The sequence below is a fragment of the Corapipo altera genome, unplaced genomic scaffold (assembly GCF_003945725.1).
Source record: "Corapipo altera isolate COAL_440 unplaced genomic scaffold, ASM394572v1 55, whole genome shotgun sequence".
Taxonomy (NCBI): Eukaryota; Metazoa; Chordata; class Aves; order Passeriformes; family Pipridae; genus Corapipo; species Corapipo altera.
This window is the reverse complement of record NW_020884882.1, coordinates 474,802-497,993: the sequence shown is the minus strand read 5'-3', so window position 1 is coordinate 497,993 and position 23,192 is coordinate 474,802. Positions and strand designations below refer to the sequence as shown.

At 50.6% G+C, this 23,192-nt stretch overlaps 1 protein-coding gene across 1 annotated transcript in view; it reads left to right on the top strand.

The window, feature by feature from the left end:
* Window positions 1-23,192, top strand: part of BSN (bassoon presynaptic cytomatrix protein) — a 71,613-nt gene that overhangs the window by 7,946 nt on the left and 40,475 nt on the right. Inside the window, exon 3 of the mRNA XM_027640281.1 lies at window positions 18,776-19,558. Within this exon, the coding sequence (XP_027496082.1) occupies window positions 18,776-19,558 (783 nt within the window). The remainder of the gene's footprint in view (window positions 1-18,775; window positions 19,559-23,192) is intronic.

The window sequence follows — 23,192 nt, the reverse complement described above, 5'->3', positions numbered from 1 at the left end:
GCAGTGGATAGTCTGCATTTTTCATGGTGAGAAAATATTGATAGGAACCTGGAATTTATCACCCTGGACCAACCGGTCGCATGTGTGTGTATATTTCCCATATTTTAGCCCTTCCTCACCATCACCCTTCACTTCTTAATCCTTTTATCCCTACACCAAGTGTCCCAGCCCTCTTGGCATCCTGTATCTGCAGTGGTGCAGTGAAGGATGTGTCTGTTATCCCTTGGTTAGACTTTTATTTATTTCTGCTCTATCTCTTTTTTTTTTTTTTAATGGGGTGATTAACACTGGGTAAAACAACTCGTGTGAAGCTGGAGAGCAGCACACTTGTCTCGCTGAGCCTTTCTACACAGAAATGGCTCGTTTGCCTTTTTGGTCCCTGCTGCAGCCCGAGCAGGAGCTTCTCCCAGCCGTCTGCAGGGACGTGCAACTCGTCTGTTTGACAGATCACAATTTAAGTTGGTGCCCACGAAGGAAAGCTCATGAGTAATTCTGGCCGTTCCTCCCAGTGTGCCGCCTTTCGCTGCGCTCCGCGTGGATGATTCAAATAATGCAAAATGTCAAAAAATATCTTGGCTAAACGGTTGCTGGTGACTAAGGGGGGCTGGTGTTGCTCAGGGTGGGTCCTCTCCACTGACAGCTGGTGCAGGAACTGTGGGAACACAGCAGGGGCTGTGGTGACGCCTTAAATTGTTCGGAGGGGATGGGAGAGTGTGGCTTCCCCGCAGGCTGGAGCGATGCTGCGGTACAGAGGGGTAATTAAAACAACTGCAAGTAGAGAGGAATCCTCCCGAGGGATGGGAAGTGGCCTGCTTTCTGCTTGGCATCTTCTGCTGCTTGCTAAATACCAAGCCCAGCAAGCTGCGCGTGCTGAGCTGCCGCCGCCCTGCGCCGTCCTTCCCTCGGTACATTAAGTTACAACAAGCTGTTTGCTTGGACGAGACATGGTTTCCCTCTGGCTTTCAGCTCCCAGATCACTTTATCATTAAAAAGAAAAGCCAGCTGAGGATCAGAAGCGGTTGTCAAGCTTTCCAAAGCGGAGCGGGGTACTGAGTCAGAGGGTCCCTGTGTTTTTGAGAGCTTTGCTGTGCCCAGCTGCTTGCTTTCATTTCACTCCCCTGAACATCCCCAGGCAGAGCAATAAGATCCTTTACAGCCTATGGTGGTGGATGGGGATATTTTGCTCACATGGATGCTACTCCAGGTTTTCTCACCAGTGAAGCACATGAAATAACACATGTGGTTGAGTGTCCCTCTGCATCCTGCTTACTGCACAGGCAGTATCCCAGAGAGCAGGAATTGCACAGGGCTTTATAGTCCTTGCTTGTGTGGTCTGGTTTGCAGTGTGTGCTTGGTGCTGGAATGCTGCACTGCCTCGGGGTGCGCTTAGGGGGAAACTTCAAGAGCTTTCAGTGCCTTGATGGGGATTGAGTTAATCCTAGCTGAATTCATTCCTATTTACTGTCTTTCTCCAAGCTGCAGAGAGCAGGGTGGTTATAAGGAAGGGTGTCAGACACTCTACCCTGGCACCCACTCTGTACCCTGGGGGCTGCATCTCTGGTGTAGGGGTGCCTGGTGAGAGAACCCCAGTGAAGGGGGAGACATTGTGACATGGCTCTTCCCACCATAGCTGGTAGTGACATATGAGGTCCATCCGGTCCTTAAAGACAGAGGTGGTGGCATCTCATCAGCATCTCTTGTAACCTGAATTTAGCTGATCACCATTGCTATTTATAGAGCTGTGTGGGCTCCCATCACCAGAAACCAAATTGTTTCTTCCTGACCTGTCTCTTGTCTGTCTCTTGGCCGTGGTCATGTTTACGTGCTAAAAAGCAGACTTCTGAAAGTGAATGCCTTGAGGTGCCTGTGGGACAGCAGTTCATGCCTGCAGAGGTGTTCCTCCCCACCTTAATTCAAGCCTTGCTCCCAGATCTCACCCTCCTGCTGTACCCAGCTCCTCTTCTCAGAGACCTAATAGACAGCCCTGCTCCTGGGCAGCCCAGATCTGAGGGGTACAGTGCTAATGGACTGTGAAAACTGGTTATTTTAACTCTGATTGAAATGCTGTTTTTTCTAGGCTGCAAACCTTTTGATCAAGGACAGCCGAAGGGTGGGATGTTTCCGTTCTGGAGTCAGTTTGTGTTCTAAATAGGCTGTGCCACTGGCGTGGCTTTCTGCTCTGAGTAAATCAAAGCCAAGTTGTTGGAATGGCTCAGTAGGGAAATCCAGAGAGTGAGATGTGGCCTTAATGGGATGGGAGTAAACTATGCAGCAGGCTGGTGGGATTAAAGGTTTGTCAGAAGGAGTTAAGGCATGGACGTAATATGGCACTATACCAGCTGGAAGTCAGTTTGGAAGACTGAATGGCCAGTGTGTCCCTCGCCTTGCCCCCTGCCCTGGACACTTTGATGCCCATCTCCTGCATCCTAATGAAGCCCAACTGCTTGTGCAGCAGCCTTACAAAGAGCCCCCCAGGACGGGAAGAAGTGTGAACATTGACATTTTGCTCCCTCCCCAGCTGTTCTGCCACCCCCTTGCTGTGTCCAAGCCGTGGGGGCAGACTGGCCAGACCCTCGAGTTGGAGACCTCCGTGGAAGAGACCCGAGTGGTGGGCAGGATAGATGTGCCCATCAGTCTTATGGAGAGGAAATTTTGTGCCCACCTACCTCTGGCCGCCCTCTCCCCTTTCTGATGAGCACGGCACAGTATTCCCATTAGGCGGAAGCAGAAGCACGAACACTCGGGCTCATCTGTTCAGCAAAGCCAAGATTATTCTGAATCATCCAACATCCTTATCAGGGCGCTCCAGCCGGCGCTTGCATCAGTCACAGCGCGGGCTGGCGGAGTCGGCAGCAGCACTCGACCCGCTTTAATTGCCACGAGCCAGCAGCTATTTGAAGCCCTGTCCCCAAAGAGCAAACGAGCTCGTCACTGTGTGGAACTCGACTTTGCAGGAACCGTGGGATCAGCAGGCGTTCCCTGTTAAAAACCTGCCAAGGATGCAGACCTCTAGGGGTGCATGTGAAGTGCAGCAACCAGCTGGGTGTGGTGGAATGGGCTTGGATCTGCGAGTGGGAGCTCCCCTCGGGATTCTAGTTTTGGGTGGTTTTTTTTCCCCCCTAATTGCAGAGTACTCTGATGCCTAACAGGCAGGGAGGGAAGCTGGAAAGGCTGTGTCCCTGCGACTCCTCAGGTGTGAGGTTTCTCCAAAACCAGCTTTGTCATGGCTCTGAGCTGCATGTTCTGTTCTCTCAGGTGTGCCATGTTGTCTTTACTCTCTGTGAGACATCTCATGTCCCTCCTGATCTCCTGGAAGGCACTGCCTGCTGTGTTCACCTCTGTTCTCAGTGTGATGCCCAGTAGATAAAATACCAGGTCTGGTGGAAAAGTCTGGCTGAAAACTAGGTGGTCTGTACTAAAATTACTCTGGGGACCTGAGGAAGGGTTGAATTACCTGTGTTTCTGGATTCCTCAGAAATAAGGAGCATACTTATTGTGGGAGAAGCCTGTCCTTGAGCTCACCTGCCTCTGTTCTGCCTGCGTACTCTATGTATTGCAAAACCTTTGGAGCTTTGAGAAAAGCAAATACCCTTGGTGTTTGATGGAGCACAGCATGCTAATGCAAGACCAGCAGTGTTAGGATCTATCCCAAAAGGTGAAGCCCAGTTAAAGTGAGCCCTTGTGCCTGGGCATGGTGCTGTCTTCTTGTCTTAGCACCTGCTCAAGGGACCTTTGGCAGACTGGGGCATGAATCCCCATTTTTCTTGGAGTCCCAAGTCAGTATGGAGATGCTGGGCCAGGCCAGTTCATACCTGTAAATCTGTTTTTACGCATTCTTATGTTCTGACCTGCCATATTAATTTTCCAGCTGATATGACTGTGGCTTTCAAATTGGAGAGTGCGTTGAGAACTATCCCCAAACAGGCATGCTGCTGCTGCTGCCATCTGTCTTTGAGCTGCTTCTGGGATCCCACTATTTGCTCTCAGCAGACAATTGTTATTGCTTTATTGACTTCAGTATTAAAAAAGTCCAATACCTTCCGAAATACAGTTTTCCATAACTAGGTGCTAAATTCCTGTTGGTGCCTGGGATACGTATTGAAATAATAATAATAGTGCTTTATGCAGATCCTGAGCATGAAGTTTTTGCAGTTCTACCCCCAAAAAAGTCCGATGATCTGATGGTTTTGAAGGACATGTCATTTGGAGGGCTCTGAAGAGCTTCAGCGCCACTGCATTAAGGGATCTCCAAGCCATGGCACCCCACCAAGAGCCACAATTGGGTGATATGTTACTGTTTGTAGAAAGTGAAAGCTTCAGCGCATTTTCCGATGGTTTTGGCCAGCACGAGCTGTTGCCCCAAGTCCCGCTTCTTCTCCAGCTGACCCATTTTCCTATGTCCTCCTGTGCCACCCAGCCTGCATCCCACTGGGAAGCAAAGGTCTCAGCACAGTGAGACCCTCTCCCTGTGTGAGTGGGTCCCTGTGCACCAAAGAGCAGCACCGCCCAGGTGATGTTGGCCGTGCACCGTGTGCTCTGTCGCATCCCAACTCCTGCTGCATCCCATGATTCAGACCTGCTTCTCCTTTTCTTTCTCTGCAGAGTGCCAGGAGTCAGCCCACGCCAACAGACACGGCTGTGGGCAGATAAAAGCTTATGGGAAGGTGGTGTTTATTTGGATGGCAAATGTTTCCCCCCCCCCACCGGGTGCACGGATCCTGCTGCTTCCTCCTTGCTGGCCAATCCATCCCTTACCTGCCTGGTTTAAGGCAGTTTGGGGCTGATTGCTTGCAGTCAGCATGGCTCCCACTGTTCAGCTGGAGGTTTTGATGCACAACACTTGAAAATCAGAGGCAAGACCTCTCCAGCTGAACCCCTGAAAGTGGAAGGAGCAGCGATCCCTGCTGCTGTCTCACCTGCAAAAAATGCCCTGTAGGTCATCAGAGTCAGTCCCATGGCTGGTAATTACAAACAAGTCGCCTGGGTTTGCAGCCAGGGCTTGAGGACAAGATTTATTGTTTCCCTGCAAAAGTGGTTTCTAATTGGCATTGGTGCAAATCAAAGGGGGGTGAAATCAGTGTGAACTGTGCAGTTTGCTCCTCTGTAGTTTCCTTGCTGTCTGGACGGACATGGAGCGCTGCAGCTGGCATTGCCCGTGTGCTGCTGCTTGGAGATTGTTCAAAGAAAAGCTAAGAAGCCCCAGAAGGTGGAGAAAAGATTTGCTTCAGCAATTTTTTTTAATTGTGGTTTTGTTGTTTTTTTTTTTTTTTACCTGAGCAGTTTCTATTTGCATTTTTTTTGTCTTCCATAGCAGTTTCTGGTCTTGTCATCAAGGACTTGGCCCCTCGTTTGAGCAGAGCGAAACTGGCTTTTGTTGTAAGCTTGCCTGGGGTGTTGAGTTGGGCTGAGGGGTCCTAGGCAGGTTGCTCTGTGGTGATCCTCTGAGCCCCCCTTCAGAAGGGCTGCAGAGAGCTCCCCTAATGGGATGACTTTGTGTTTTGGCTAGGGTTATGATAGAAGAGACAGTCTTTTGACTGGTAGGATCCTTTCTCATTAAGAGTTTATTCACCTTGCCGGTGTATCAGTTCAGATCTCCATGGCAATGATGACTTTAGATCAGCAAGCAAAAAAATTGTAAAATTGAATCCTAGAATGGTTTGGGTTGGGAGGGATCTTAAAGACCATGTTGTTCCAAACCCCCTACCTTGGGCAGGGATACCTTCCACTAGACCAGGTTGCTCCAACCTGGCCTTGAGCATTTCCAGGAACAGGACATTCACAGCTTCTCTGGGCAACCTGTGCCAGGGCCTCACCACCCTCACAGTAAAGAATTTCTTCCTAATATCCAATTTAAACCTGCTCTCTATCAGTGGGAAACCGTTCCACCTTGTCCTGTCACTCCAGGCCTCATCCAAAGTCCCTCTCCAGCTCTCTTGGAGCCCCTTCAGGTACTAGAAGGGACTCTAGGTTTCTCTGGAGCTTTCTGTTCTCCAGGCTGAACAACTCCAACTCTCTCATCAAATCATGATTTGAATGACCAATTTTAATCTTGCTTTGCAACTAGCTTTTTTTTTTTTTTTTGAAGACAGTGTGATTGCTCTTGTAGTCTGGCTGGCAAATGCAGCAGCCTCGTCTTCATGGGTAAATAATAGTTAAAAGTGATGTGGCTCTATAGGTATCTGTTCAAATTCTAATTGTTCATAGATTTTTGTGTTAGAATTGGCATTGTTTACTTAGTAGATGATGACTTATGAGCCAAGTCCAGGTGCATTTGGATAAGGATAGAAATTCCAACACAGAAAACCTATTCTAGTTCATTTAAATAGGTGACTAAACAAGCTGTTTCTGGTGTTTATGGCTATACTTGTAAGATCTTTTCAGGTTCCGTGGTCACCCAAGTGGGTCTTGCCAGAAGGAGGTGAGACAAGAGGTGTGTCTGGAGACAGGTAATCTGGAGGCAGCTTTGTCAGGGCCATGCAAGGCTGAGCTTCTTTCCTCCAAAGCCGCCTGAGTTGCTCCTAAAAGTGCACAGAAACTGCACCTGGAAACACAGAAAACCATTCACTGGGTCTGAGTTCATGGAGGTGCCATGGAGCCCCATGGGAGGTCATCACCAAGAGTTCTGCAGTGTAAAGCTGGTGGCAGTCACTTCTAGGAGACATTTTACACATCGTGGTCTTGGTGCCAGGACGGGCTCCCATGGATGGATGCCTTCAGCAGGGAAGCTGCTCTCAGGCTGTTTTTACTGGATAAAGCTGTACAATGTCTGTGGTCTGTAGGACAGCAAGTAATGGACTTAGACTGCAAGGGAGATTTAGGTTAATATTTTGGGAACATTTCCTAGCAGTGAAGATGGTTAAGCAAAAACCCCTTTATTCCTCCTTTCCTCCCCCCCCCCCAGTAAATCCACAACTGATGCAAAGTTTTAAGGACCAAATTAGACAAACATCTGTTGTCAGCGATGCAGACTTGTTTGATCCTGCCCAGGCCAAGGGATGGATCCAAAACCTTTCAGAGGCCATTACAGCCCTCTCTCCTTGCTGCTGCAGGACATCAGGGCAAAATCCTGAAGCCTTTAATATGGCTTTGTTGGGACAAAGCAGCAGCAGGATGCAGGAACTTCTACAGGAGAGTGAGGAGCGTGGCAGGGAAAGGCAGTGCAGGGTGCCCAAGCTGGAGGAAACCCACCCAGTGCCTCTCCTCTGTTTGTCAGAGAGGCCTAAAGATGCTCAAGGTTTGTGGTAGGGCCTCAAGCCCTGTGGGAAAGCCTCTTGCATCCATCTGGGGTTGCTGGAGCCAGGAGATGGTCTGTGGTTGATAGAACAGTTTTCACAAGCTTTCTCAGTGCTGTGGTTTGTTACACCTCTGCTGTGGGAAGGGGGCTGCCTGGGATGGCTTTGTCAGAGGGTTAGGATTAATCTTCCTTCTGGACACCTTCCAGGTTGTTCTCTTGGGTCTCTCCCATCTGAGCGTGGTAAGTCCTGGCTGGGTGGGACCTTTCCTCCCCTTGACAGTGCTTCTTCCCCTGCCTCCTCCACAGCACCCTGAGTGTTGTCCCTCATGACAGCCCCTGTGGGCCTCCATCCTCCGGGCACTGCATCCTGCTGTGCCTCACTGCAGCTCTTCAGCTCAGTCACCATCCTCTAATGAAATTCCTGGACAAACCAGTACAGCCAGCTTCCAAGGAGGGCTGTGTGGAACACCCAGCTGTGTCCGGACCCTGAACAGGACAGGGGGATGTGCTATGGCTGTCTCCTTCCAGGTGCACACCCAAACTTTGTGCCTTTTTAATTTGTTCAATATTCGCATCCTCTGAGCAGCACAATAACCCAAATGAAGGTCTGGGCCATCCAAGGGGTTTCAGGGAAGATCAGACCTGCCCTGGGCAGCCTATTGCTCTTCTGGCCAGTGTTTAGTACCCAGCCAGGGTGTCTTGGGATAGTGGCATCTGTTTGCATTTCCTTTGCTGCAGCCATAGATTTGTGCTTCACAGATTGTGTGGCTAGCTGGATTATAAATTATTCATGGCAGGCAACTTATCGTGTTTATCTGGAATAATTGAGCAATTAAGTCTGTTTAGGTATGTAAAAAGATTATGCAATGGCTTGTCTATCTTCAGGCCTTAAATTCTGCAAGAGCATTTGTTACATATTTAATCCAGAATAACAAAAAAAAAAAAAGGCTGAAGATACACTCTGCTTTGATGCACTGATCCCCTACAATGTGTTTATTCACACAAGTTTTTTATTCCAGCAACTTCACTTATAAATACAACACTGGCCCAGGATAAATGAGACCTAACTTGGCTCCTTCAGTCTGGGGGAAGTGTGAGGCCATAACACCAGGGCTGTGACTGTGTCTCTGAAAATACTTTGGGCTATTTATGCCAGCACCAGGATTGTCATTAGTGTTTAGAAACCTTCATCCTAGGCACGTAGGTCAGAGGATCGAGCTCCTCTCCGCCCTCACTGCTATGCAGTACTCAGATGTTGATGCTGCCAAGGTAATTATCCTCAGTGCAATCACCCAGCACCTACAGGATGGACAAGGGATCAGACCCAGCCAGCACGGGTTTAGGAAGGGCAGGTCCTGTCTGACCAACCTGATCTCCTTTTATGATCAGGTGACCTGCCTGGTGGATGAGGGGAAGGCTGTGGATGTGTCTGCCTGGACTTCAGCAAGGCCTTTGACACCATCTCCCACAGCATTCTCCTGGAAAAGCTGCAGCCCACGGCTTGGACAGGGCACTCTGTGCTGGGTCAGGAACTGGCTGGATGGTCAGGCCCAGAGAGTGGTGGGGAATGGAGCTACATCCAGTTGGGATCCAGTCACTAGTGGTGTCCCCAGGGATCAGTGTTGGGCCCAGTCCTGTTTAATATCTTTATTGATGATTTAGATGAGGGGATTGAGTCCATCATCAGCAAATTTGCAGATGACACTAAGCTGGGGGGGAGTGTCAATCAGGTGGAAGGCAGGAGGGCTCTGCAGAGGGACCTGGACAGGCTGGAGAGTTGGGCTGATTCCAACGGGATGAGGTTCAACAAGGCCAAGTGCCGGGTCCTGCACTTTGGCCACAACAACCCCCTGCAGCTCCAGGCTGGGGACAGAGTGACTGGAGAGCAGCCAGGTAGAAAGGGACCTGGGAGTTTGGATTGACAGGAAGTTGAACATGAGCCAGCAGTGTGCCCAGGTGGCCAAGAAGGCCAATGGCATCCTGGCCTGGATCAGGAACAGTGTGGCCAGCAGGTCCAGGGAAGTGATTCTGCCCCTATACTCAGCGCTGGTGAGGCCACACCTGGAGTGCTGTGTCCAGTTCTGGGCCCCTCAGTTCAGGAAGGACATTGAGGGGCTGGAGCAGGTCCAGAGAAGGGCAACGAGGCTGGGGAAGGGACTCAAGCACAAGTCCTATGAGGAGAGGCTGAGGGAGCTGGGGTTGTTCAGCCTGGAGAAGAGGAGGCTCAGGGGAGACCTCCTCACTCTCTACAACTACCTGACAGGAGGGGGGAGCCAGGTGGGGGTTGGTCTCTTTTCCCAGGCAACTATCAGCAAGACAAGAGGACATTGCCTCAAGTTGTGCCAGGGGAGGTTTAGGTTAGATATTAGAAAGAATTTCTTTCCAGAGAGGGTGTTCAGCCATTGGAAGGGGCTGCCCAGGGAAGTGGTGGATTCTCCGTCCCTGGAGATTTTTAAAAAGAGACTGGATGTGGCATCAGTGCCATGGGCTGGGAACCACAGCGGGGTTGGATCAAGGGTTGGACTTGATGATCTCGGGGGTCCCTTCCAACCCAGCTGATTCTATGATTCTACAATGCGAAGTTTGGGGTGTGAAAGGACCTTTAAATATTCAAGAGTGTTTTGTTTAGTCCCTGAGCTACAGCCATTATCTCCTATTGCTTTAATTGTCCGGAAGAGTTCCCCAAGGAGCCAGGAGCTCATGGGCAAGGCTGCAACAGGGACTACTCAGAGCTGATTAAATGTGAGCCTTGCAGTAAATGGATGATTTTATTCTGTGTTACTAATAGTAAACTGGGCTGCTTTTAAATTAGTCTGCTATGAGTCTCTATTTACTGAGAGCAGCCTGTGCTCTTTTATAGCATTATAGCTGTGAATTGCATCGCTGCTGCACAGGGCACCCCAAGAGGCCCCGTGGCCTCATGTGTTCCTCTGCTTTGGGCAGGAGGTGCCAGAGAATGGAAAGTTTTGAGCTCCCCTGCTCCCTCCCAGGCTGCTATTTTAGTTCCGCAGGAGACAATGAGTGAGCAGGACCGGAGGCTCCTGTTACTCGGGACGTCCGTCCTTCTGCTGGCGGCAGGGCACGGGAGCAGCAGCAGAAAAGGGCAAAGCAAGCCATTAGGCTTTCCTTGGCCGAGAGGGCTCCCGTGGAAGTCCCGCATTACGGAGCGGGAGGGACCTGGGGCTGCACTTAGAGCACCTCGGCGTGCAAAGCTCGGGAGGTTAAAACCCGGGGTGAGCTCTCTGCCACGCTCCCTGCCCGGGCCCAGGGCACAGCATCCTCCCAGCACGTACAGACGTCCAAACCTTTCATGCGCTCCTGCGGACGGGGAACAAAGGCTGTCTAAACAGGAGCTAGTGAGGCAGCAAATCGCACAAGAAACCTTCCCTAATGAACTGGAAGGACTTGTCCCTTCGCCTGGGGCGGCGGCACTGCCGGCGTGCTTAGCTAGTCAGCGCCTTGTTTGGCGGGGGGACCCGCGCTCCCGGGGGGGAGCAGAGGAGCAGCAGTGGGTCTGGCGCTGGAAAGGTTTCCTCTGCCCATCTGCTCCTCTCCGCCAGCAAGGGAGAGTAGTGAAGGAGGGGATGCTCTCACTTCCCAGGGAGCCAGCGGCTCCATCGCTGCCTTAGCCATGGGGAGTGCTGCCGGGGAGCATCGTCCTGCCTGTGACGGCGGATCGAGGTTAGTTGCGAAGCTGTTGGGCGTGCAGTTGTTTCCTTTGATCGTTTGCTTCATCCCCGTGTCGGTGGCTGCGTGGTGTGGGTAAAAAAGGACCGAGCAGCAAGGCACAGGAGCTAGAGGTCGCTTTTGAAACCCAGAGGGTCTGCAGTGGAGGTCAGTGCTTCCTGCCCCCCTTTGGGGAGAGGAGATGTGCTTGAGCAGCCTTGGGTTGGTTCAGGGAGCGCTAACCAGAGAAAGGAAACTGGTGGAGAAGTGACTCATAGGATGAAATGGCACTGTCTTATTCCGCAGCTCGATTCTCTGGACAAACGCGGTTTCCCATCTGTTATTTGCAGGGAAGGAGATGAGTTTGGGGGTTGGTTCCTCTCGCTCGCCAGCAAGCGAGCAAGTTGATTATTTTCTGGCAAGCATTAGCAGGATGATTACTGACGGCTCCGGTGGCTTCCCTTTCTGAGCAGGAGTGCCAAGGACTGGATTTTATTTGTATTGAGATGTTTGAAGATAAAAGATGAGCATAAGGTGGCCTTTTTCACAAGTGCCTCGGTGCCTCGGTGACCAATTCCCCTGTCAATTAAGTGCCGAAACACTCCTAATTGCACATTTTCTCTGTAGCCCTGGGTTCTCCTCAAACTGTGCTTTAGATTTGGACCAGGAAGCTTCAGCCCACGCTGCCTGCATGTTTGCATCCGCCTCCTCTCCACCTGGATGCAGGCGTGAATTCTGGTGATGTCTTGACATGCAGCATGACCCGGGGCACACAACAGCTCCCGCACACTGGGCTGCTTGTGGTCTTCCAGAGGCACCTCAGGAGATTCCATCTCCTGGTGTTATCCATCCCCCCCTCCCAGCTCGGACCCTGGCTGGTACACCACATGGCAGCCTCCCACAGGATGCTTTGCAGGCTCCTCACTGCATTTGCACGCAGGCTGTGCACTGATCCAAACAACAAGGGCTGCTTTTCCTACCCTCCACACACGAGTTCTGTGGCAAACTGTCCCTGCACTGCTGGAGGAGAAATCAGCAGTAGAATAATGGAATCCTAGAACCTTGGAATGATATGGGTTGGAAGGGACCTTAAAGATCATCTAGTTCCAACCCCCCCACCATGGGCAGGGGCACTTTCCTTTGGATGAGATTGCTCAGGGCCCCATCCAACCTGGCCTTGAACACTTCCTGGGATAGTTTAGTTCTGCTTTAAAACACAAACCCCTAAGTTCAGAATAAGGCATATACTGGTGTTGTGTGCTCCACCAGCCAGTCTGAGATGGTGTGGGAAAATGGGAAAACTGATCCACACGGTACCTCTAGCTTTTTCCATCTGCATCAGAGCTGCATCAGCAGCTCTTCCAGGATTTGCTGAGCTTTCCCTGCTCTCCTGCAGCCATTCCCACCTCATGCCTTCCCAGCAGTATCCCAGCTCCCCACCACAGCTTGCTGTTCCCTCTGTTCTCTAGCCGAGGGCTGCCTTCTAGCACTGCCTCTTCCCTTGGATCAGGATGTTGTTTAATTGCAGAGTACGTGGCTTTGCCACATTTCAGCACGACAATGTAAAACACAAGACGTGCCCCCGGCGAGCTCCTCCGGAGTGGATCCGGGAGGCACGGAGGGAAGGGACATTTTGCTGACTGGCTGATTTCGTGAGACAACAGTTCTTCATCTGCAGGCAGAGCTGCTGAGCTGAAGACACTTAAGGACACTCTCAGGCAGGGCACTGGCAGCTCTTGGGAGAGGCCAGGCTGTTGCAGTGTTCCTCCAGGATAAGCCAGGAGCAGCCATTAATGAAACCCTTCTCCATCCAGTCAGTGATCCTGGTGTTGAGCCTCTCTATTAGCCTGATTAGCACAGTACCTTCGTTACCCACTTCCAGCTTGGGTTATTTTTATGCCTGCGAAAGGCAGAGGAGGCAGCTGTGACCGTGGCCTTGGGGTGCATCTGCTGGGGAGTGGCTTCCCCTGGGGGGGCTCTGGGGCAGGGACCACTCAGGGCTCTAAGAGTTGAAGAGCTGCTGCCAAAGGTTCGCTGTCGTGCTCTTCCCAAATTTTGGGTTGGGTTTTTTTCAGGATTTCCAGTTTTGTGGAGTATTAAATACACGTTTTGGGCAACACAGAGAAAACTCACGCTCCTTTTCTCCTCTGATTTCCCACGAACTTGTCTTCTTGTTTTTCTGTTTGTTGTGCATCCCGTTGTCTCGCTCCAGAGGAGGAGCATGGGTTGTATCCTCTGCTGAACAAAGCTCCTTTTCTCTGTCCTGTTCAAACTGGTTACCCTTGGGTGGGATTGATCACGCTGGACTCAAGATGACTTCAGAGCTGTTCTTCCCAGCCTAAAATAATTGTTTAAAACAAGTCAGATGGACTGTGCCCAGTGACCTCCTCTGACACGAGGTTGTGTAGCCTTTGTCATGTAGACCTTTGTCGTGATGCAAGGTCAGTGGCTTTGGCTGCAGTGAGATGGTGTAAATGGGTAGAGCTGCTAAGGAGATTGAACAGAAGAACTGTTCAATCTCAAGTCTCCAAAGTCTTAAATACGATCATCTAAATATGGTGTCTCCTATCCTTTTTGGTTTTGTTATTTTTCTGTAGTAGAATAGCATCCTGGGTGACCTCCAAATGGTCCAAAATAACCAACCCTCAGCAAAGACAAAATTACTCTATATTATAATCCTAAATTTTGGCTTGAAAATATCTTGGATGTTCAGTTATGAAGTTTTTCTGCTTACAGCACTCATTTTAAAGCTTCTACCCACTGCAAAGGCTGAACTCGATACTTGAGATACTTCTAGATCTGTATTGTCTTACCTCGGGAGAACAAAACAACCTGCACATAACCAGCTCTTCCTCACATCTCCTGGTAACAAATCCTGGGGACAGGCTATTTTCACATAGTTTCCTAAAATAGGTGGTGTTAGAATAACTTTAGAGGCCTTATAAACTCAAGCTGTCTCTATCATTTCAGATCATTTTTAAATGGGTGTTTTTCTAGAGGGTTCGGAAGCTGCAGTGCACAGGGACAGATTTTGGTCCCCCTTATGTACCTATGCAAAACCCTGCTCTGCAGAGAGTCAGGATCTAGCCCATCAGACCTGTAATTTTATATATATATATATATATATATGTTTGCTGAGCTTTCCCTGCTCTCCTGCAGCCATTATATATAAAAAATACATATCAGTGTTTAAGTCTGCCTGGGCACAGCCAGCACGTGCTGTGGATATTCCTGTTACAATTTTTTTTTAAGGAAATGCTGATTGGAAAGTTTTCATTCCTAATGGGATTTGCAGATGGTTGGTGCTTACAGGACTGCATCAAGAGGGGGGAGGCACATCTGGCAGCTGTGACCCCGCAAGCACCGCCGCTTGCTGACCCATCCATGCACTGGGGAATAACAAGGTTTGGGAGGGGGTTTTGAGGAATATACTGGGGTGTTGGAGGGGTCTGCAGTGGGAAGGGTGAGACTGGTGTTCATGGGTGTGTTGGGCACTGCATGCAGGGCTGGGGCAGGTCAGGTATTGGATGCAGGCATTCCAAATGTCCGTAAAGATTGGATGGTTCAAGCAATCAAAGTTTTTGAGATCAGAATGAGTATAAAGAAACCTATAGATGAAAGGCCTGCAAGCTTTACCTCCCTGAGTCTTCTGCTGAGCCCAACAGCATGTGTATAATTTGTTTTAATGGTTAGAAACATCTGCTGTTAAAAGTGATGCTTAATATATTTGGCTTCCATTTCCAGTCATTAGTTCTTTTTATGCCTTTTTCTGCCTAATTAACAACCTTTTAGTACCTGATATTGTTTCCACTGAATGTGCTGCTATATCGTAATCAAGTCACTTCTTAATCTTCTCTTTGATAAACGAAAAAGATCAACCTCTTCAATTCTCTCATTTCAAACACTTTCTGCATCCCTAGAATGACTCTTACAGATCCGGTCTATATCTCCCGCAGTGTTTTACTAATCTCCTTAAAATGTCGGTGTGGAACCGTTGAGGGCTCTGGAAAGAGTCCCTCGGTGCTGGAAGAGGAGTCTGAGCCACCTCCTCACTCCTACTTCCAGCTCCAGGCTTCCTGCACAGAGCAAGTGCGGGTTTGCCAGGCTGCAAAGACTCATCTTCGTCACTATTTCACATATGGGGGGATGAACAGGATAATCTTTAAGGTCTCTTCCAACCAAAACCATTCTGGTTTTACCGAAATCCACCGTGTGTGAGTGGTGCTTGCCATAGTGAGCTGATGAGTCAGCTGTGACACTGGTGAATCCTCTTTGTCCACCAGCTCAGCCAGGTAACTAGTCCAAAATACATTTAGCATATTCACAATTCATATTCTGTAGTGCTTTTTTTTTTTTTTTCTCAGCATGTCATACATTACTAGGTCAAAACACCTTTTGGACATCAAGGATATTGCTTCTGTGCATTACTAATATCAAATGCGCAGGGAATAAAATCAGGTTTGCTTTGCTGTGACCTATTTTTCCTGAAACCACGTTGACAGGCATATATATGAGTGTCCTTCAGTTCTCTGCCCTGTCTTTCTGCCTTGGACAGATGTCTGGCTCTCTGTCCCCTTCAGGCCATACCTTTGCCTTCTTGGATATTCAAGCAGAAGACTCTTCCAGACTTGTAAAATTTCCTCTTAAAAAATGAACATCAGCACACAGCAGTTTTCTTAGTTCTCTTAGATCTCTTGGATGCAAAATTATTCAGATCTGCCAAATTTAAATGTCTTCTGGTGCTGGTAGATGTTGTTGAATGTTCTTCTCAATTGCTAATAAGTTGGAAGCACTTCATCCTTATAACGAGTGTTATCCTGCTTGTTCCCAAATGTTCCAGGACAGTAATTACAGCATGTCCATCATATCTGTCTCATTAACAGCTCCCCCATCTCCACCCAGTGATGGACCCCTGTCCTTTCTAGGAAGAGCCTGGGTGTAAGTCTTTACTAATCCAACCCCTGAAAGCTTTGATTTGGTGGAGAAGTGGGCGAATAGGACCCAAAAAGAGATGAAACTGGACTATTTGGTTGTCCTGCATCACCATCCTCTAAACGCTCCTCTTCTTGCCTGCAGACTCATCGTGCAGGGAGAAAGTGCTCCAAAACCAGTAGAGAAGTAGGTGAAAGAATGTGAAAAGAATCATTTATCCTATTACTTCTTCATCACCCAGGCTTTTCCACCCTCCTTTCTCTTTCTTGGGGAAGGGATCTTTGGCAAGATGACTCGGCCCTTCCTCTTTGCTATCTTCCCTCCAGCATCCTTTAAGTTGTCTTTGATGTGTGTAGCCCACACAGTGTGTCATTGGTTGCATCAGTGGAGGCCGGTCAGGCAATTTGTGATAATCCCAACTCAATTTACATTTCAAATGCTTGCTCTGGGAGCCCATCTCCCCACTGTATTCCCTGCAGCTTTCTCCTGCTCCTCAGGACAGATGTTCCCCAGCAGTTGCTCACCAAGTCGCAGGGAGCAATTGGATGTTCCCTATCCCAATGGATAACCCCCTGGCTTTTTCCTGCCTGGGTTGCAGGTTCATTGTGGAAAGTGAGAAAGCTGCAATGACCACCTTGTTCTCCAGCCCTGAGCTCAGGGAGATCCTGGTGGGCTTGTCCAGCTTGCCTGGCCACGGGACCCGGGCATGGTGCCTCCCAGTGCCCAGGTTTTCCTGCAGGAGCCTTGGCCAGGGCCAAAGTAGGCACTGTGTGTGGCACAGGGAGGGGATGGATCTCCTCTTCCCCCCATTTCCACCTCACCAGAGGGTCTTAAAGTGTGGGTAAGGAGATTATGTGGAGAGGGAAGATTTGAATTTCTTGCGTCTGGGGAACAAGAAGCTGAATAGAAAGGATTGGTTCTCCCTTAATTTGAGCTGATGGGGATGGTGGGCAAAGCTGATGGGATTTTGGTAGACACTGTCTTGAAATAGAATAGTGGGAAGAAATTCCAGGGGGTGTGAAAGCAAAAATAACGCAAGAAATTCTGGATGTCAGAAGAGAGACAGCAAGACCATAGAAAATTATAAAAACCAAAGCGCTATTTTCACAAACTAAATATAATGTGGCTCGTTCGGAGCAGCTTGGAGAAACGACAACGTGAAGCAAAATTGCTGGGGAAAAGTCGAGGCTGCTTTTTCCTCGGCTCTGAGTGAAGGACTCGAGCGGAGGCTGGTGCAGAGAGTGTCGTGGGAGCTCAGCAAGCACAGTGAAGGGTGGGAAGAGCACAGAGCTGACATGCAGCCAGGATTGTAGGGTGTTAGGAAGAGCTCTGCTGGAGATGAAGGGGCAATGCAGAGCCTTGGCACCCAGCAGGTGCTGGGAAGAGAGGGAAAGGGGCATGGTGGGCAGGTGGATATTTGTTCATCCACACACCCTCCCTTAGTTTGAATCCATCTTTCCTGGTCGATTTGAATTTCCTCTGGTTTTAAAAGTTTATTATCTGAAGGCTGGGCTTTATGAGAGCCCTCCTGGGGAGGGGACCTGGAAGGAGGGCTCCAGGGCACACCTACCTCTCCTCTTGAGGACTCACCATCCTGTCCCGTCACGGGACCTGCCATAACACCCAACTGCATCTCTGCAGGCAGCTCCTTTGAGCAGAAAGAGGTTGAAGCATGCCTGTGGCTGGAGTGTGGGGGGAAAAACCCTGTGGCCAGGTCATGAATCACCTGTGCCTCCAGCCGCAGGACCAAAAGGCCTCGCAGAGCTGGAGCCGTGGGGCTGGGTGAGGAGATTAATATCTCTGCAGCAGGGATTAAGCTGAGCCTTAGAGGTGATCCTGGAATGAGGAGATGGCTTCCTGAATGAAAGGCAGGAAAATCCACATCTCGTGCAGTGGGTGCCGGCCCGTGGGATGTGCAGCCCCTGGAGAGCACAGGGGCTGGGAGCTGTTGGATGCTGCTTCTGCCTGGCTCTGGGTCTGCTTGTCCTGGGTGCTGCTCCAGTTTTTGGGAATGTTCTGGTCCTTTTTGCCACTTTAGTTGCTTGTCTTGGAGAACTGTTTTGCGAGCAGACCTGGCTGTCCTGCTGACTGTGCTGTATACTAATACTTGTGGAGCCACTAAGCGTCCTGGTGATTCCTCGTGTTGAAAGGCTTGTACAGCCTCTTTAATTAACTTAATTCAGACATTAGTGTGTCACAAGGAACATCTCTCGAGAGGGGAAGTCTTTCCTTTATCACCACTTAGCCAGGGAACATTATATTTTTCATTTGCATCCAAAAGTTCATCAAAAGGGCAAGAGTGAAAATTAACCCTTTGCTCCCTTTGCCTGCCTGGAAGTGAAGATGCATCATGCAAGGAGAATGCACTCCTGCTGTCCCTTACAGGGTTCCAGTGCCAGATTTTGGGGTGGGATATCACAACCACCACACTGATTCCAGAAAAGCCATCTCTGCTGGCCCTGGAGAAGTGTTGGGCATGGCACAGTGGTGTTTCCTATAGGAAGCACTCAGAGTCTGAGGGACCCTGGCAGTTTTCTGTGCTAGCTCTGGTCACCAAGCAGGAGGACAAAATTGGGCATTAGGGAAGGCGGGGGGGGGGCCATGAGCCCTGGGAAAGGCCCCTTTTCCCCCAGGGAAGGCAGGGCCTCATGGCTAGCAGTCGCTTCACAGCAGAAGCCTTGGAAGCAGACCAAGGCTAATTAAAGCTGGCGTTCACGCTGTCGTGCTGTGCCGTGGGTACCTGTGACAGATGGGGGCTGCTCACCCTGACTGTGAGATACTGGTAGTGAAGAACATGGTACCAGAATGTTTTTCAGGGGCTGATGGCTGGTTCCTATGGCTACGTGGGCTCTGCTGGGGGGAAGCTGGGGGTGTGCTGGGGCTGCCTGCGGGTGTCTGTACCTGCCCACCGCTCACTGTCCGCGTCCTCTCCTTGTCTCACAGGTGAAGGAATGGCTGTGCTTGAACTGTCAGATGCAGAGGGCGCTGGGGATGGACATGACCACCGCTCCTCGCTCCAAGAGCCAGCAGCAGCTGCACTCCCCTTCGCCATCCCCCTCCCACTCCCCAGCCAAGCATCCACCACCCTCGGGTCCAGATAAGACCCCTCCGGCCCCCCGCACCCAGCCCCAAGAGCCACCCAAACCTCACCCCACCATGCCGCAGAGGGAACCGCACGGCCAAGGACAGCCAAAACCTCAGGAGGCAGCCAGGTCCTCCCCGCAGCATCAGCCAGCCAAGCCTTCCCCCTCCGAGCAGAGAAAGGCACCGGGAGATGTCGGGGCGAAGCCTGCAGCCCCGGCTCCCGGGGCTGGGGCACCAGAGCAGCCCCAGGAGGGGCTCACGGGGAAGCTCTTTGGCTTTGGGGCGTCCCTCCTCACCCAGGCCAGCACACTCATGTCAGTCCAGCCAGAGGCCCCCCCTCCGAGCCAGCCATCCCCTGGCAAAGTGCCTCCAAAAATCGTCTTCAGCGATGCCAGCAAAGAAGCTGGTCCCAAAGCCCCGGGGGCACAGGGCCGGGCCGGTGCCGCACCGGCCACGAAGCCAGGCAAGCCAGAGCAGGGTGTTAAGCCGAAGGAAGTGCCGAAAGCAAGGGTCTCGTGCCCCCTCTGCAAGGCGGAGATCAACGTGGGCTCCGGCGAGCCCCCCAACTACAACACCTGCACGACCTGCCGGCAGCAGGTCTGCAACATGTGTGGCTTCAACCCCACGCCTCACCTGGTGGAGGTAAGGGGGCTGGTGGGGGCGGTGTCTCCTGGCTTGAGGGTGCGTGTTCTCTACTTGCTTAAAATGGAGAAAAGATGATGTGTTTGCTTTCAAAGGTCAAAATAAACCTTTAAGAAACTGCTGAAGCCAAGTCGTTCCTGGGGCAAACCCCAGGGCCGTAGGCCATGGTCCTCCACCTCTTAGCAAAGACTTGGATTTCATGTACGTACACTGATTTCGTGCTAGTTTCATGGCTGTTGTTGAGGGCACCTCTAGCAGTGCCCACTGCTCCCCAAAGGTGTCCAAGGGTATGGAAATAGGAACAGGTCATGCAGGTGCCAGAGTCACCAACAAGCATCCTCCTCCTGGTGCTGTGGATGGATGCCTTGGCCAGACTTGAGATGAGGCTAATGAGGGATGTTCTGCAGGTCCTGCATCCTTGGATGGTGAGGGTGCAAGGAAAGTGGTGTGGGGAGGAAAGTCTCAGGATGTCAGCAAGAAGAGCCTGGGTGCAGGGCAGGGGAATGGGCTGAGCATGGGATGGATGTGGGGATGCCCGCAGTGCTGTTTGAATGTGAATTGTGTGGGTGTCCTGCAGCCTGATGAGATGGAGTGCAGGCAGAGAAGAAGGCAGGTTGAGGTGGTCTGCAGTCCACCTAGTCTCACCAGCTGTAGTTGAGGCTGTCTCTGAATTATTGTGCTGCCTACCCAGATCACCTTCCCAAGCACCAAAAGGGCACCTTAGCCAACTTTAGCAAGGGGAGAGGAGAGTGGTACAACCGGGTCTCAGTTGGAGCATCCCTTCCACCTTGGAAGCTAGGGAGGAAGATCTTCCAGACCCTTGGAAAGGAACTCTGTTGAAGCCTAGACCCTCACCCCCTGCTGCATAAGTGATTTGAGACCCTGACCAGAGGAGGCCCAGGGCCTTGCTCCTGAAGTGCTGCATCTTGCAGCCAGTAAGACACGGAATCGATACCATCAGCACATGGAGAAGTTAATGAGAACTTTAAATGACCAGAAGTAGGATTGCTAATCTTGGCTCTGTTCCACAGCAGATAATTACATTTTATGTCCCTAGCTCCTCCCTGCAGTTTCAATTACACCCAGTAATTTTCTGTTCTTCTTGATGCTGCTGCTGCTCACGGTCACGGTGGTGGTGGAGGAGAGACACTCTCCCAGCATGTGTGTGGAGGTGCAAACTCCCCAGATGGCCACCTCCTTGGTCATAATATGCTGTTTTCAATGCCAATGCTCTTCTCCTGCTCATTGCTCCCCCCACTGCCCCCTCCTTACTCAAAGGACTTGAGTGAGGAAAAAGAGTATCCAGGTGTTTGGTCCCTTGAGCCCTGTGTTGCCATGCCCTTGGGCAGTGATGTGTTCCCAGGCTTCAGAAAGCTCAGGGGTTGGTGAAAAGGCTTTAATGTTCTCCCTGGCACCTGGCTGTTAATTAATTAATTAGAGAATTAATTTGGGGTTGTGTTGTAGCCAATAATGTGGTGCTCTCTGCAGGTACCAGGGAAAGGTGAGCTCTCCCTAGCACTTGTCTCCAGGGTCACTAGCTGACACCTGGGATTAAATTTCAGATTTTGAAGGCTGGACTCTGCGTGGGCTCCCTCAGCTCTTGAGCAAACACCTTCAGACACCTTTGGCAAACCCACCCTTGCACGTACGTCTCTCTTAGTGTTTCTTGCTGCTGCTCATCCCTGCAATATCCACGTGCCTTCACATACAGTGAAGGCCCACAGCAAGGTCCTACCTGGGCTTTGTGTTGTCATGGGTTTTGTTTCCCTTTACACAGAACCATTATCTGGGTCAAATGGTTCGGTTGGCTTATGGGATTTATTTTTATAAAAGTTGAGAAAGAAATGCAACACTTGAGCTGTGAATGTTCTTAACAAAACCTTTCTGAGGAAAGGAAAACATTGCAATGTCTGTTAATATGGTTGGGCTTTAGGTTTGTTTGATTTTCTGGGAAAATTGCTCTGTGGTCTGATCTCTTTTTGCCTGCAGCTCACATGGGCTTGTCCCAAGCCCTGAGATTGATGCAAATACCAGAACTCACTCTTTGAAGTAGTGAGGCTTGATCCATTAATTGCTTGATGAATTAGGACCTTGGCTATAAGCTGCCCTTGGAAGTTGTGTGAAAACTAATGAGGGATTTGAGCCGTGGTCTGGTAAGTGCGGAGGAGCACAAGCTGCGGGTGAGACGGCAGCACCCTCTGTACGCACTGAGGGAGCCTGGGCAAAGGCTTCCAAAGCCTGCACCCTGGCTCCAAACAGCATCAGTCACAGGGAAGAAGAGGGCATGGCCCACAGTGGCCTGGTTTTTGGAGAAAGGACAGAGTGTTGCAGGAAAACAGTGCAAAAAGCACACATTTCCTGCAAATAAAGCTGTATTATCATTGCAAGCAGTCAAGGCTTTGTCACAGTGTTGTCAGTGCACTGCACATGGTTATAGCTTCATAGCAAAGCTGCATAACCATCTTGTGAGGGGAAAAAACCTTAAGTAATGTTTGCATCCTCATGGAAGATAAGTATTTTTGCTGACGAGCTCACTTCCCCTGCCAGCGAGGCAGGACTGAACTCACAGTGCAGGACACTGGTCTCCCTGTGCCAGTGTGGGCTGTCCCAGCTCCATGGGAAGCATCACTCAGTCTCAATCTGATACTTGTTGGGAGGCTGGTGATCCCAATAGTGCAATGGGAGCCAGCACCTCTTCCCTTGGGACCTCAGCTCCTTCGTGGCATCCCACATAATGCTGAGGGTGAGGAGAGTTCCAGCAGCCACTAACTCTGGTTCTTTAGCTTGTGCTGACTTCACATCCATCGTGGCTGTCCAGGAATAGTCCCTGCAGGTGGCTGAGGTGGATCTTGAAGGGAGCTTTGACCAGAGCAGATCCTTGGGAAGGGGACAGGAGGTATGGAGGAACTGCATGCTTAGAGGGGCCCCATGAGATGTACTGGCCTGCTGGTGGAGGTGAGACAGTGTTAGGCTGTTGCTTCTGTGTTTTTGCTATGTCGATAGGCAACCAGCAGGACATGGCAGTCCTAGCTGGACAGAGAGTCAGCATTACAAGAGGCTGCTGGTCCAACCTCTGGGCTGCTCTCAGCAGAGCAGGGGGGTGTGGGAGATGTTGCTGCCTGATGATCACTGTTATGAAATGGGGGGAAGAAAATGGAGAGTGAAATCCAGAAAGCAGTGAAGGCTGTTGCCCCTATCTGTAGCCCCCTAAAACTTCTGATTTCCCTGGAAAAAGATGCATTATTATTTACCCATGGCATTTTCATCCCCATCCCACTCCTGATCTAAAGATGGATTTGGAGGCTCTGTGTCCCTGCCGTCCCCTCCCACCTCTGCAGCTGCCTGGGGAGGTATCCAAGGAGCTGCCTCCACACCAGCGCTCCATTCAGTCAAGCACACTCAAACCTACCAAAAGAGAAAATACTAAAAGTGACTTGCACTAAAGGTGACTTGCTCTTCCCTTGTGTTCTCTGCACTGCTGTGGACTGATGCTCATCCAGGTGAAGGTTGCCCCAAGAATATCCCACCTGTGAGCAGCTGGGTAGTGCCTCTGAGCCCAGAGCCTCCATGGGATCCACCAGCAAGGCTGGCTTTGCTCAGGCCGTGAGTCTTGGTGGGGAGGGTCAGAAGGTGC